Raw genomic sequence first — 16566 nt, 5'->3', positions numbered from 1 at the left:
GAAATGAAGGAGGAAAAGTTTAATTTTAGGATCTTGTATGATTGAAATGGTATCCCAATGAAATGAAGGAGGAAAAGTTTAATTTTAGGATCTTGTATGATTGAAATGGTATCCCAATGAAATGAAGGAGGAAAAGTTTAATTTTAGGATCTTGTATGATTGAAATGGTATCCCAATGAAATGAAGGAGGAAAAGTTTAATTTTAGGATCTTGTATGATTGAAATGGTATCCCAATGAAATGAAGGAGGAAAAGTTTAATTTTAGGATTGAAATGGTATCCCAATGAAATGAAGGAGGAAAAGTTTAATTTTAGGATCTTGTATGATTGAAATGGTATCCCAATGAAATGAAGGAGGAAAAGTTTAATTTTAGGATCTTGTATGATTGAAATGGTATCCCAATGAAATGAAGGAGGAAAAGTTTAATTTTAGGATCTTGTATGATTGAAATGGTATCCCAATGAAATGAAGGAGGAAAAGTTTAATTTTAGGATCTTGTATGATTGAAATGGTATCCCAATGAAATGAAGGAGGAAAAGTTTAATTTTAGGATCTTGTATGATTGAAATGGTATCCCAATGAAATGAAGGAGGAAAAGTTTAATTTTAGGATCTTGTATGATTGAAATGGTATCCCAATGAAATGAAGGAGGAAAAGTTTAATTTTAGGATCTTGTATGATTGAAATGGTATCCCAATGAAATGAAGGAGGAAAAGTTTAATTTTAGGATCTTGTATGATTGAAATGTATCCCAATATCCCAAGGAAAGTTTGAAGGAGGAAAAGTTTAATGAAATTAGGATCTTGTATGATTGAAATGGTATCCCAATGAAATGAAGGAGGAAAAGTTTAATTTTAGGATCTTGTATGATTGAAATGGTGTCCCAATGAAATGAAGGAGGAAAAGTTTAATTTTAGGATCTTGTATGATTGAAATGGTATCCCAATGAAATGAAGGAGGAAAAGTTTAATTTTAGGATCTTGTATGATTGAAATGGTATCCCAATGAAATGAAGGAGGAAAAGTTTAATTTTAGGATCTTGTATGATTGAAATGGTATCCCAATGAAATGAAGGAGGAAAAGTTTAATTTTAGGATCTTGTATGATTGAAATGGTGTCCCAATGAAATGAAGGAGGAAAAGTTTAATTTTAGGATCTTGTATGATTGAAATGGTAGGATCCCAATGAAATGAAGGAGGAAAAGTTTAATTTTAGGATCTTGTATGATTGAAATGGTATCCCAATGAAATGAAGGAGGAAAAGTTTAATTTTAGGATCTTGTATGATTGAAATGGTATCCCAATGAAATGAAGGAGGAAAAGTTTAATTTTAGGATCTTGTATATGATTGAAATGGTATCCCAATGAAATGAAGGAGGAAAAGTTTAATTTTAGGATCTTGTATTGAAATGGTATCCCAATGAAATGAAGGAGGAAAAGTTTAATTTTAGGATCTTGTATGATTGAAATGGTATCCCAATGAAATGAAGGAGGAAAAGTTTAATTTTAGGATCTTGTATGATTGAAATGGTGTCCCAATGAAATGAAGGAGGAAAAGTTTAATTTTAGGATCTTGTATGATTGAAATGGTGTCCCAATGAAATGAAGGAGGAAAAGTTTAATTTTAGGATCTTGTATGATTGAAATGGTATCCCAATGAAATGAAGGAGGAAAAGTTTAATTTTAGGATCTTGTATGATTGAAATGGTGTCCCAATGAAATGAAGGAGGAAAAGTTTAATTTTAGGATCTTGTATGATTGAAATGGTGTCCCAATGAAATGAAGGAGGAAAAGTTTAATTTTAGGATCTTGTATGATTGAAATGGTGTCCCAATGAAATGAAGGAGGAAAAGTTTAATTTTAGGATCTTGTATGATTGAAATGGTGTCCCAATGAAATGAAGGAGGAAAAGTTTAATTTTAGGATCTTGTATGATTGAAATGGTGTCCCAATGAAATGAAGGAGGAAAAGTTTAATTTTAGGATCTTGTATGATTGAAATGGTGTCCCAATGAAATGAAGGAGGAAAAGTTTAATTTTAGGATCTTGTATGATTGAAATGGTGTCCCAATGAAATGAAGGAGGAAAAGTTTAATTTTAGGATCTTGTATGATTGAAATGGTGTCCCAATGAAATGAAGGAGGAAAAGTTTAATTTTAGGATCTTGTATGATTGAAATGGTGTCCCAATGAAATGAAGGAGGAAAAGTTTAATTTTAGGATCTTGTATGATTGAAATGGTGTCCCAATGAAATGAAGGAGGAAAAGTTTAATTTTAGGATCTTGTATGATTGAAATGGTGTCCCAATGAAATGAAGGAGGAAAAGTTTAATTTTAGGATCTTGTATGATTGAAATGGTGTCCCAATGAAATGAGGAAAAGTTTAATTTTAGGATCTTGTATGATTGAAATGGTGTCCCAATGAAATGAAGGAGGAAAAGTTTAATTTTAGGATCTTGTATGATTGAAATGGTGTCCCAATGAAATGAAGGAGGAAAAGTTTAATTTTAGGATCTTGTATGATTGAAATGGTGTCCCAATGAAATGAAGGAGGAAAAGTTTAATTTTAGGATCTTGTATGATTGAAATGGTGTCCCAATGAAATGAAGGAGGAAAAGTTTAATTTTAGGATCTTGTATGATTGAAATGGTGTCCCAATGAAATGAAGGAGGAAAAGTTTAATTTTAGGATCTTGTATGATTGAAATGGTGTCCCAATGAAATGAAGGAGGAAAAGTTTAATTTTAGGATCTTGTATGATTGAAATGGTGTCCCAATGAAATGAAGGAGGAAAGGTTTAATTTTAGGATATGATTGAAATGGTGATTGAAATGAAGGAGGAAAAGTTTAATTTGAGGAATGAATTGAGGTCCCAATGAAAGTTTAATTTTAGGATCTTGTATGATTGAAATGGTATCCCAATGAAATGAAGGAGGAAAAGTTTAATTTTAGGATCTTGTATGATTGAAATGGTGTCCCAATGAAATGAAGGAGGAAAAGTTTAATTTTAGGATCTTGTATGATTGAAATGGTGTCCCAATGAAATGAAGGAGGAAAAAGTTTAATTTTAGGATCTTGTATGATTGAAATGGTATCCCAATGAAATGAAGGAGGAAAAGTTTAATTTTAGGATCTTGTATGATTGAAATGGTGTCCCAATGAAATGAAGGAGGAAAAGTTTAATTTTAGGATCTTGTATGATTGAAATGGTGTCCCAATGAAATGAAGGAGGAAAAGTTTAATTTTAGGATCTTGTATGATTGAAATGGTATCCCAATGAAATGAAGGAGGAAAAGTTTAATTTTAGGATCTTGTATGATTGAAATGGTATCCCAATGAAATGAAGGAGGAAAAGTTTAATTTTAGGATCTTGTATGATTGAAATGGTGTCCCAATGAAATGAAGGAGGAAAAGTTTAATTTTAGGATCTTGTATGATTGAAATGGTGTCCCAATGAAATGAAGGAGGAAAAGTTTAATTTTAGGATCTTGTATGATTGAAATGGTGTCCCAATGAAATGAAGGAGGAAAAGTTTAATTTTAGGATCTTGTATGATTGAAATGGTGTCCCAATGAAATGAAGGAGGAAAAGTTTAATTTTAGGATCTTGTATGATTGAAATGGTGTCCCAATGAAATGAAGGAGGAAAAGTTTAATTTTAGGATCTTGTATGATTGAAATGGTGTCCCAATGAAATGAAGGAGGAAAAGTTTAATTTTAGGATCTTGTATGATTGAAATGGTGTCCCAATGAAATGAAGGAGGAAAAGTTTAATTTTAGGATCTTGTATGATTGAAATGGTATCCCAATGAAATGAAGGAGGAAAAGTTTAATTTTAGGATCTTGTATGATTGAAATGGTATCCCAATGAAATGAAGGAGGAAAAGTTTAATTTTAGGATCTTGTATGATTGAAATGGTGTCCCAATGAAATGAAGGAGGAAAAGTTTAATTTTAGGATCTTGTATGATTGAAATGGTGTCCCAATGAAATGAAGGAGGAAAAGTTTAATTTTAGGATCTTGTATGATTGAAATGGTATCCCCTTGTATGATTGAAATGGTGAATGAAATGAAGGAAAAGTTTAATTTTAGGATCTTGTATGATTGAAATGGTGTCCCAATGAAATGAAGGAGGAAAAGTTTAATTTTAGGATCTTGTATGATTGAAATGGTGTCCCAATGAAATGAAGGAGGAAAAGTTTAATTTTAGGATCTTGTATGATTGAAATGGTGTCCCAATGAAATGAAGGAGGAAAAGTTTAATTTTAGGATCTTGTATGATTGAAATGGTGTCCCAATGAAATGAAGGAGGAAAAGTTTAATTTTAGGATCTTGTATGATTGAAATGGTATCCCAATGAAATGAAGGAGGAAAAGTTTAATTTTAGGATCTTGTATGATTGAAATGGTGTCCCAATGAAATGAAGGAGGAAAAGTTTAATTTTAGGATCTTGTATGATTGAAATGGTGTCCCAATGAAATGAAGGAGGAAAAGTTTAATTTTAGGATCTTGTATGATTGAAATGGTGTCCCAATGAAATGAAGGAGGAAAAGTTTAATTTTAGGATCTTGTATGATTGAAATGGTGTCCCAATGAAATGAAGGAGGAAAAAGTTTAATTTTAGGATCTTGTATGATTGAAATGGTATCCCAATGAAATGAAGGAGGAAAAGTTTAATTTTAGGATCTTGTATGATTGAAATGGTGTCCCAATGAAATGAAGGAGGAAAAGTTTAATTTTAGGATCTTGTATGATTGAAATGGTGTCCCAATGAAATGAAGGAGGAAAAGTTTAATTTTAGGATCTTGTATGATTGAAATGGTGTCCCAATGAAATGAAGGAGGAAAAGTTTAATTTTAGGATCTTGTATGATTGAAATGGTGTCCCAATGAAATGAAGGAGGAAAAGTTTAATTTTAGGATCTTGTATGATTGAAATGGTGTCCCAATGAAATGAAGGAGGAAAAGTTTAATTTTAGGATCTTGTATGATTGAAATGGTATCCCAATGAAATGAAGGAGGAAAAGTTTAATTTTAGGATCTTGTATGATTGAAATGGTGTCCCAATGAAATGAAGGAGGAAAAGTTTAATTTTAGGATCTTGTATGATTGAAATGGTGTCCCAATGAAATGAAGGAGGAAAAGTTTAATTTTAGGATCTTGTATGATTGAAATGGTGTCCCAATGAAATGAAGGAGGTCCCAATGAAATGAAAGGTTTAATTTTAGGATCTTGTATGATTGAAATGGTGTCCCAATGAAATGAAGGAGGAAAAGTTTAATTTTAGGATCTTGTATGATTGAAATGGTATCCCAATGAAATGAAGGAGGAAAAGTTTAATTTTAGGATCTTGTATGATTGAAATGGTGTCCCAATGAAATGAAGGAGGAAAAGTTTAATTTTAGGATCTTGTATGATTGAAATGGTGTCCCAATGAAATGAAGGAGGAAAAGTTTAATTTTAGGATCTTGTATGATTGAAATGGTGTCCCAATGAAATGAAGGAGGAAAAGTTTAATTTTAGGATCTTGTATGATTGAAATGGTGTCCCAATGAAATGAAGGAGGAAAAGTTTAATTTTAGGATCTTGTATGATTGAAATGGTATCCCAATGAAATGAAGGAGGAAAAGTTTAATTTTAGGATCTTGTATGATTGAAATGGTATCCCAATGAAATGAAGGAGGAAAAGTTTAATTTTAGGATCTTGTATGATTGAAATGGTGTCCCAATGAAATGAAGGAGGAAAAGTTTAATTTTAGGATCTTGTATGATTGAAATGGTGTCCCAATGAAATGAAGGAGGAAAAGTTTAATTTTAGGATCTTGTATGATTGAAATGGTGTCCCAATGAAATGAAGGAGGAAAAGTTTAATTTTAGGATCTTGTATGATTGAAATGGTGTCCCAATGAAATGAAGGAGGAAAAGTTTAATTTTAGGATCTTGTATGATTGAAATGGTATCCCAATGAAATGAAGGAGGAAAAGTTTAATTTTAGGATCTTGTATGATTGAAATGGTATCCCAATGAAATGAAGGAGGAAAAGTTTAATTTTAGGATCTTGTATGATTGAAATGGTATCCCAATGAAATGAAGGAGGAAAAGTTTAATTTTAGGATCTTGTATGATTGAAATGGTGTCCCAATGAAATGAAGGAGGAAAAGTTTAATTTTAGGATCTTGTATGATTGAAATGGTGTCCCAATGAAATGAAGGAGGAAAAGTTTAATTTTAGGATCTTGTATGATTGAAATGGTATCCCAATGAAATGAAGGAGGAAAAGTTTAATTTTAGGATCTTGTATGATTGAAATGGTATCCCAATGAAATGAAGGAGGAAAAGTTTAATTTTAGGATCTTGTATGATTGAAATGGTATCCCAATGAAATGAAGGAGGAAAAGTTTAATTTTAGGATCTTGTATGATTGAAATGGTGTCCCAATGAAATGAAGGAGGAAAAGTTTAATTTTAGGATCTTGTATGATTGAAATGGTGTCCCAATGAAATGAAGGAGGAAAGGTTTAATTTTAGGATCTTGTATGATTGAAATGGTGTCCCAATGAAATGAAGGAGGAAAAGTTTAATTTTAGGATCTTGTATGATTGAAATGGTGTCCCAATGAAATGAAGGAGGAAAAGTTTAATTTTAGGATCTTGTATGATTGAAATGGTATCCCAATGAAATGAAGGAGGAAAAGTTTAATTTTAGGATCTTGTATGATTGAAATGGTATCCCAATGAAATGAAGGAGGAAAAGTTTAATTTTAGGATCTTGTATGATTGAAATGGTGTCCCAATGAAATGAAGGAGGAAAAGTTTAATTTTAGGATCTTGTATGATTGAAATGGTGTCCCAATGAAATGAAGGAGGAAAAGTTTAATTTTAGGATCTTGTATGATTGAAATGGTGTCCCAATGAAATGAAGGAGGAAAAGTTTAATTTTAGGATCTTGTATGATTGAAATGGTGTCCCAATGAAATGAAGGAGGAAAAGTTTAATTTTAGGATCTTGTATGATTGAAATGGTGTCCCAATGAAATGAAGGAGGAAAAGTTTAATTTTAGGATCTTGTATGATTGAAATGGTATCCCAATGAAATGAAGGAGGAAAAGTTTAATTTTAGGATCTTGTATGATTGAAATGGTATCCCAATGAAATGAAGGAGGAAAAGTTTAATTTTAGGATCTTGTATGATTGAAATGGTGTCCCAATGAAATGAAGGAGGAAAAGTTTAATTTTAGGATCTTGTATGATTGAAATGGTATCCCAATGAAATGAAGGAGGAAAAGTTTAATTTTAGGATCTTGTATGATTGAAATGGTATCCCAATGAAATGAAGGAGGAAAAGTTTAATTTTAGGATCTTGTATGATTGAAATGGTATCCCAATGAAATGAAGGAGGAAAAGTTTAATTTTAGGATCTTGTATGATTGAAATGGTATCCCAATGAAATGAAGGAGGAAAAGTTTAATTTTAGGATCTTGTATGATTGAAATGGTATCCCAATGAAATGAAGGAGGAAAAGTTTAATTTTAGGATCTTGTATGATTGAAATGGTATCCCAATGAAATGAAGGAGGAAAAGTTTAATTTTAGGATCTTGTATGATTGAAATGGTATCCCAATGAAATGAAGGAGGAAAAGTTTAATTTTAGGATCTTGTATGATTGAAATGGTATCCCAATGAAATGAAGGAGGAAAAGTTTAATTTTAGGATCTTGTATGATTGAAATGGTATCCCAATGAAATGAAGGAGGAAAAGTTTAATTTTAGGATCTTGTATGATTGAAATGGTATCCCAATGAAATGAAGGAGGAAAAGTTTAATTTTAGGATCCCAATGAAATGAAGGAGGAAAAGTTTAATTTTAGGATCTTGTATGATTGAAATGGTGTCCCAATGAAATGAAGGAGGAAAAGTTTAATTTTAGGATCTTGTATGATTGAAATGGTGTCCCAATGAAATGAAGGAGGAAAAGTTTAATTTTAGGATCTTGTATGATTGAAATGGTGTCCCAATGAAATGAAGGAGGAAAAGTTTAATTTTAGGATCTTGTATGATTGAAATGGTGTCCCAATGAAATGAAGGAGGAAAAGTTTAATTTTAGGATCTTGTATGATTGAAATGGTGTCCCAATGAAATGAAGGAGGAAAAGTTTAATTTTAGGATCTTGTATGATTGAAATGGTATCCCAATGAAATGAAGGAGGAAAAGTTTAATTTTAGGATCTTGTATGATTGAAATGGTATCCCAATGAAATGAAGGAGGAAAAGTTTAATTTTAGGATCTTGTATGATTGAAATGGTATCCCAATGAAATGAAGGAGGAAAAGTTTAATTTTAGGATCTTGTATGATTGAAATGGTATCCCAATGAAATGAAGGAGGAAAAGTTTAATTTTAGGATCTTGTATGATTGAAATGGTATCCCAATGAAATGAAGGAGGAAAAGTTTAATTTTAGGATCTTGTATGATTGAAATGGTGTCCCAATGAAATGAAGGAGGAAAAGTTTAATTTTAGGATCTTGTATGATTGAAATGGTGTCCCAATGAAATGAAGGAGGAAAAGTTTAATTTTAGGATCTTGTATGATTGAAATGGTATCCCAATGAAATGAAGGAGGAAAAGTTTAATTTTAGGATCTTGTATGATTGAAATGGTATCCCAATGAAATGAAGGAGGAAAAGTTTAATTTTAGGATCTTGTATCTTGATTGAAATGGTGTCCCAATGAAATGAAGGAGGAAAAGTTTAATTTTAGGATCTTGTATGATTGAAATGGTATCCCAATGAAATGAAGGAGGAAAAGTTTAATTTTAGGATCTTGTATGATTGAAATGGTATCCCAATGAAATGAAGGAGGAAAAGTTTAATTTTAGGATCTTGTATGATTGAAATGGTATCCCAATGAAATGAAGGAGGAAAAGTTTAATTTTAGGATCTTGTATGATTGAAATGGTGTCCCAATGAAATGAAGGAGGAAAAGTTTAATTTTAGGATCTTGTATGATTGAAATGGTATCCCAATGAAATGAAGGAGGAAAAGTTTAATTTTAGGATCTTGTATGATTGAAATGGTGTCCCAATGAAATGAAGGAGGAAAAGGTTTAATTTTAGGATCTTGTATGATTGAAATGGTGTCCCAATGAAATGAAGGAGGAAAAGTTTAATTTTAGGATCTTGTATGATTGAAATGGTATCCCAATGAAATGAAGGAGGAAAAGTTTAATTTTAGGATCTTGTATGATTGAAATGGTGTCCCAATGAAATGAAGGAGGAAAAAGTTTAATTTTAGGATCTTGTATGATTGAAATGGTATCCCAATGAAATGAAGGAGGAAAAGTTTAATTTTAGGATCTTGTATGATTGAAATGGTGTCCCAATGAAATGAAGGAGGAAAAGTTTAATTTTAGGATCTTGTATGATTGAAATGGTATCCCAATGAAATGAAGGAGGAAAAAGTTTAATTTTAGGATCTTGTATGATTGAAATGGTGTCCCAATGAAATGAAGGAGGAAAAGTTTAATTTTAGGATCTTGTATGATTGAAATGGTATCCCAATGAAATGAAGGAGGAAAAGTTTAATTTTAGGATCTTGTATGATTGAAATGGTATCCCAATGAAATGAAGGAGGAAAAGTTTAATTTTAGGATCTTGTATGATTGAAATGGTGTCCCAATGAAATGAAGGAGGAAAAGTTTAATTTTAGGATCTTGTATGATTGAAATGGTGTCCCAATGAAATGAAGGAGGAAAAGTTTAATTTTAGGATCTTGTATGATTGAAATGGTGTCCCAATGAAATGAAGGAGGAAAAGTTTAATTTTAGGATCTTGTATGATTGAAATGGTGTCCCAATGAAATGAAGGAGGAAAAGTTTAATTTTAGGATCTTGTATGATTGAAATGGTATCCCAATGAAATGAAGGAGGAAAAGTTTAATTTTAGGATCTTGTATGATTGAAATGGTGTCCCAATGAAATGAAGGAGGAAAAGTTTAATTTTAGGATCTTGTATGATTGAAATGGTATCCCAATGAAATGAAGGAGGAAAAGTTTAATTTTAGGATCTTGTATGATTGAAATGGTGTCCCAATGAAATGAAGGAGGAAAAGTTTAATTTTAGGATCTTGTATGATTGAAATGGTATCCCAATGAAATGAAGGAGGAAAAGTTTAATTTTAGGATCTTGTATGATTGAAATGGTATCCCAATGAAATGAAGGAGGAAAAGTTTAATTTTAGGATCTTGTATGATTGAAATGGTGTCCCAATGAAATGAAGGAGGAAAAGTTTAATTTTAGGATCTTGTATGATTGAAATGGTATCCCAATGAAATGAAGGAGGAAAATCTTGTATTTAATTTTAGGATCTTGTATGATTGAAATGGTGTCCCAATGAAATGAAGGAGGAAAAGTTTAATTTTAGGATCTTGTATGATTGAAATGGTGTCCCAATGAAATGAAGGAGGAAAAGTTTAATTTTAGGATCTTGTATGATTGAAATGGTATCCAATGAAATGAAGGAGGAAAAAGTTTAATTTTAGGATCTTGTAATTGAAATGGTGTCCCAATGAAATGAAGGAGGAAAAGTTTAATTTTAGGATCTTGTATGATTGAAATGGTGTCCCAATGAAATGAAGGAGGAAAAGTTTAATTTTAGGATCTTGTATGATTGAAATGGTATCCCAATGAAATGAAGGAGGAAAAGTTTAATTTTAGGATCTTGTATGATTGAAATGGTGTCCCAATGAAATGAAGGAGGAAAAGTTTAATTTTAGGATCTTGTATGATTGAAATGGGAAATGAAGGAGGTTTAATTTTAGGATCTTGTATGATTGAAATGGTATCCCCTTGTATGATTGAAAATGGTGTCCCAATGAAATGAAGGAGGAAAAGTTTAATTTTAGGATCTTGTATGATTGAAATGGTGTCCCAATGAAATGAAGGAGGAAAAGTTTAATTTTAGGATCTTGTATGATTGAAATGGTGTCCCAATGAAATGAAGGAGGAAAAGTTTAATTTTAGGATCTTGTATGATTGAAATGGTGTCCCAATGAAATGAAGGAGGAAAAGTTTAATTTTAGGATCTTGTATGATTGAAATGGTGTCCCAATGAAATGAAGGAGGAAAAGTTTAATTTTAGGATCTTGTATGATTGAAATGGTGTCCCAATGAAATGAAAGAAGGAGGAAAAGTTTAATTTTAGGATCTTGTATGATTGAAATGGTGTCCCAATGAAATGAAGGAGGAAAAGTTTAATTTTAGGATCTTGTATGATTGAAATGGTGTCCCAATGAAATGAAGGAGGAAAAGTTTAATTTTAGGATCTTGTATGATTGAAATGGTGTCCCAATGAAATGAAGGAGGAAAAGTTTAATTTTAGGATCTTGTATGGATTGAAATGAAGGAGGAAAAGTTTAATTTTAGGATCTTGTATAATGAAATGAAGGAGGGAAAAGTTTAATTTTAGGATCTTGTATGATTGAAATGGTGTCCCAATGAAATGAAGGAGGAAAAGTTTAATTTTAGGATCTTGTATGATTGAAATGGTGTCCCAATGAAATGAAGGAGGAAAAGTTTAATTTTAGGATCTTGTATGATTGAAATGGTGTCCCAATGAAATGAAGGAGGAAAAGTTTAATTTTAGGATCTTGTATGATTGAAATGGTGTCCCAATGAAATGAAGGAGGAAAAGTTTAATTTTAGGATCTTGTATGATTGAAATGGTGTCCCAATGAAATGAAGGAGGAAAAGTTTAATTTTAGGATCTTGTATGATTGAAATGGTGTCCCAATGAAATGAAGGAGGAAAAGTTTAATTTTAGGATCTTGTATGATTGAAATGGTGTCCCAATGAAATGAAGGAGGAAAAGTTTAATTTTAGGATCTTGTATGATTGAAATGGTGTCCCAATGAAATGAAGGAGGAAAAGTTTAATTTTAGGATCTTGTATGATTGAAATGGTGAAATGGTCCCAATGAAATGAAGGAGGAAAAGTTTAATTTTAGGATCTTGTATGATTGAAATGGTGTCCCAATGAAATGAAGGAGGAAAAAGTTTAATTTTAGGATCTTGTATGATTGAAATGGTGTCCCAATGAAATGAAGGAGGAAAAAAGTTTAATTTTAGGATCTTGTATGATTGAAATGGTGTCCCAATGAAATGAAGGAGGAAAAGTTTAATTTTAGGATCTTGTATGATTGAAATGGTGTCCCAATGAAATGAAGGAGGAAAAGTTTAATTTTAGGATCTTGTATGATTGAAAATGGTGTCCCAATGAAATGAAGGAGGAAAAGTTTAATTTTAGGATCTTGTATGATTGAAATGGTGTCCCAATGAAATGAAGGAGGAAAAGTTTAATTTTAGGATCTTGTATGATTGAAATGGTGTCCCAATGAAATGAAGGAGGAAAAGTTTAATTTTAGGATCTTGTATGATTGAAATGGTATCCCAATGAAATGAAGGAGGAAAAAAGTTTAATTTTAGGATCTGGTATCCCAATGAAATGTTTAATTTTAGGATCTTGTATGATTGGTGTCCCAATGAAATGAAGGAGGAAAAGTTTAATTTTAGGATCTTGTATGTGAAGTGGTGTCCCAATTGAAAGAGTTTAATTTTAGGAATGATTGAAATGTCCCAATGAAATGAAGGAGGAAAAGTTTAATTTTAGGATCTTGTATGATTGAAATGGTGTCCCAATGAAATGAAGGAGGAAAAGTTTAATTTTAGGATCTTGTATGATTGAAATGGTATCCCAATGAAATGAAGGAGGAAAAGTTTAATTTTAGGATCTTGTATGATTGAAATGGTATCCCAATGAAATGAAGGAGGAAAAGTTTAATTTTAGGATCTTGTATGATTGAAATGGTGTCCCAATGAAATGAAGGAGGAAAAGTTTAATTTTAGGATCTTGTATGATTGAAATGGTGTCCCAATGAAATGAAGGAGGAAAAGTTTAATTTTAGGATCTTGTATGATTGAAATGGTGTCCCAATGAAATGAAGGAGGAAAAGTTTAATTTTAGGATCTTGTATGATTGAAATGGTGTCCCAATGAAATGAAGGAGGAAAAGTTTAATTTTAGGATCTTGTATGATTGAAATGGTGTCCCAATGAAATGAAGGAGGAAAAGTTTAATTTTAGGATCTTGTATGATTGAAATGGTATCCCAATGAAATGAAGGAGGAAAAGTTTAATTTTAGGATCTTGTATGATTGAAATGGTGTCCCAATGAAATGAAGGAGGAAAAGTTTAATTTTAGGATCTTGTATGATTGAAATGGTATCCCAATGAAATGAAGGAGGAAAAGTTTAATTTTAGGATCTTGTATGATTGAAATGGTATCCCAATGAAATGAAGGAGGAAAAGTTTAATTTTAGGATCTTGTATGATTGAAATGGTATCCCAATGAAATGAAGGAGGAAAAGTTTAATTTTAGGATCTTGTATGATTGAAATGGTGTCCCAATGAAATGAAGGAGGAAAAGTTTAATTTTAGGATCTTGTATGATTGAAATGGTGTCCCAATGAAATGAAGGAGGAAAAGTTTAATTTTAGGATCTTGTATGATTGAAATGGTATCCCAATGAAATGAAGGAGGAAAAGTTTAATTTTAGGATCTTGTATGATTGAAATGGTATCCCAATGAAATGAAGGAGGAAAAGTTTAATTTTAGGATCTTGTATGATTGAAATGGTATCCCAATGAAATGAAGGAGGAAAAGTTTAATTTTAGGATCTTGTATGATTGAAATGGTATCCCAATGAAATGAAGGAGGAAAAGTTTAATTTTAGGATCTTGTATGATTGAAATGGATCCCAATGAAATGAAGGAGGAAAAGTTTAATTTTAGGATCTTGTATGATTGAAATGGTATCCCAATGAAATGAAGGAGGAAAAGTTTAATTTTAGGATCTTGTATGATTGAAATGGTATCCCAATGAAATGAAGGAGGAAAAGTTTAATTTTAGGATCTTGTATGATTGAAATGGTATCCCAATGAAATGAAGGAGGAAAAGTTTAATTTTAGGATCTTGTATGATTGAAATGGTATCCCAATGAAATGAAGGAGGAAAAGTTTAATTTTAGGATCTTGTATGATTGAAATGGTATCCCAATGAAATGAAGGAGGAAAAGTTTAATTTTAGGATCTTGTATGATTGAAATGGTATCCCAATGAAATGAAGGAGGAAAAGTTTAATTTTAGGATCTTGTATGATTGAAATGGTATCCCAATGAAATGAAGGAGGAAAAGTTTAATTTTAGGATCTTGTATGATTGAAATGGTGATGAAATGAAGGAGGAAAAGTTTAATTTTAGGATCTTGTATGATTGAAATGGTATCCCAATGAAATGAAGGAGGAAAAGTTTAATTTTAGGATCTTGTATGATTGAAATGGTATCCCAATGAAATGAAGGAGGAAAAAAGTTTAATTTTAGGATCTTGTATGATTGAAATGGTATCCCAATGAAATGAAGGAGGAAAAGTTTAATTTTAGGATCTTGTATGATTGAAATGGTATCCCAATGAAATGAAATGAAGGAGGAAAAGTTTAATTTTAGGATCTTGTATGATTGAAATGGTATCCCAATGAAATGAAGGAGGAAAAGTTTAATTTTAGGATCTTGTATGATTGAAATGGTATCCCAATGAAATGAAGGAGGAAAAGTTTAATTTTAGGATCTTGTATGATTGAAATGGTATCCCAATGAAATGAAGGAGGAAAAGTTTAATTTTAGGATCTTGTATGATTGAAATGGTATCCCAATGAAATGAAGGAGGAAAAGTTTAATTTTAGGATCTTGTATGATTGAAATGGTGTCCCAATGAAATGAAGGAGGAAAAGTTTAATTTTAGGATCTTGTATGATTGAAATGGTATCCCAATGAAATGAAGGAGGAAAAGTTTAATTTTAGGATCTTGTATGATTGAAATGGTGTCCCAATGAAATGAAGGAGGAAAAGTTTAATTTTAGGATCTTGTATGATTGAAATGGTGTCCCAATGAAATGAAGGAGGAAAAGTTTAATTTTAGGATCTTGTATGATTGAAATGGTGTCCCAATGAAATGAAGGAGGAAAAGTTTAATTTTAGGATCTTGTATGATTGAAATGGTATCCCAATGAAATGAAGGAGGAAAAGTTTAATTTTAGGATCTTGTATGATTGAAATGGTATCCCAATGAAATGAAGGAGGAAAAGTTTAATTTTAGGATCTTGTATGATTGAAATGGTGTCCCAATGAAATGAAGGAGGAAAAGTTTAATTTTAGGATCTTGTATGATTGAAATGGTGTCCCAATGAAATGAAGGAGGAAAAGTTTAATTTTAGGATCTTGTATGATTGAAATGGTATTCCAATGAAATGAAGGAGGAAAAGTTTAATTTTAGGATCTTGTATAATTGAAATGGTATCCCAATGAAATGAAGGAGGAAAAGTTTAATTTTAGGATCTTGTATGATTGAAATGGTATCCCAATGAAATGAAGGAGGAAAAGTTTAATTTTAGGATCTTGTATGATTGAAATGGTATCCCCAATGAAATGAAGGAGGAAGGAAAGTTTAATTTTAGGATCTTGTATGATTGAAATGGTGTCCCAATGAAATGAAGGAGGAAAAGTTTAATTTTAGGATCTTGTATGATTGAAATGGTGTCCCAATGAAATGTAGGAGAAAAGGTTTAATTTTAGGATTGAAGAGGGATCCCAAAGTTTGTACAATAATTGGTTTGTATTTTAAGTTGTGTCTCATCAGCCAATCATAAATGTTGGTTTCATGTTATTTCAGGTGGAACTTTACAGATTTTGTTCACTCTCTCCTGATGGTATTCAGAGTACTCTGTGGGGAGTGGGTTGAGTGTCTTTGGGACTGCATGAAGGCGTCCAGTTATAAACGAGAACTGTGTATTACATTCTTTGTTTCAACTCTCCTAGTGGGTAACTTTCTTGTGCTAAACCTTTTCCTTGCTTTGCTGTTGAACTCGTTTAACAGGGAGGGTCTGAGAGAAGGAGGTAAGATAAAACAATATGTGAAATGTTTTAATGGATGTACTTGGTTTTGTTTGCAGTATTGTGGGTAATGGTAACATTAGAGACATATACATACAAATGTTTACATACTGTATTATATTTTATATACATACAAAATGTTTACATACTGTATTATATTTTATATATACATACAAATTTTTACTGTATTATATTTATATTACAAATGTTTAAATGAAATTACTGTATTATATTTTATATACATACAAATGTTTACATACTTACTGTATTTATATTTTATATTTTATTATAATGTTATTATTTTATATATCGTAATAAGAAATGTTTACATTTACTGTATTATATTTTATATAACGTTACAAATGTTTACATACTTACTGTATCATATTTTATATACATACAAATGTTTACATACTTACTGTATTATATTTTATATACATATAAATGTTTACACTTACTGTATTATATTTTATATACATACAAATGTTTACATACTTACTGTATTATATTTTATATACATACAAATGTTTTACATACTTACTGTGTATTATATATTTTATATACATACAAATGTTTTACATATTAC

General features: G+C 31.1%; 1 protein-coding gene across 1 annotated transcript in view; it reads left to right on the top strand.

The window, feature by feature from the left end:
• LOC143231320 (sodium channel protein 1 brain-like) overlaps positions 1 to 16566 on the top strand; it is a 75575-nt gene that overhangs the window by 39869 nt on the left and 19140 nt on the right. The window contains 1 exon segment of the mRNA XM_076465869.1: positions 15760 to 15983. Within this exon segment, the coding sequence (XP_076321984.1) occupies positions 15760 to 15983 (224 nt within the window).

Source organism: Tachypleus tridentatus, chromosome 11 (genome assembly GCF_004210375.1).
Source record: "Tachypleus tridentatus isolate NWPU-2018 chromosome 11, ASM421037v1, whole genome shotgun sequence".
Taxonomy (NCBI): domain Eukaryota; kingdom Metazoa; phylum Arthropoda; class Merostomata; order Xiphosura; family Limulidae; genus Tachypleus; species Tachypleus tridentatus.
This window is presented reverse-complemented; position numbering and strand designations above follow the sequence as displayed.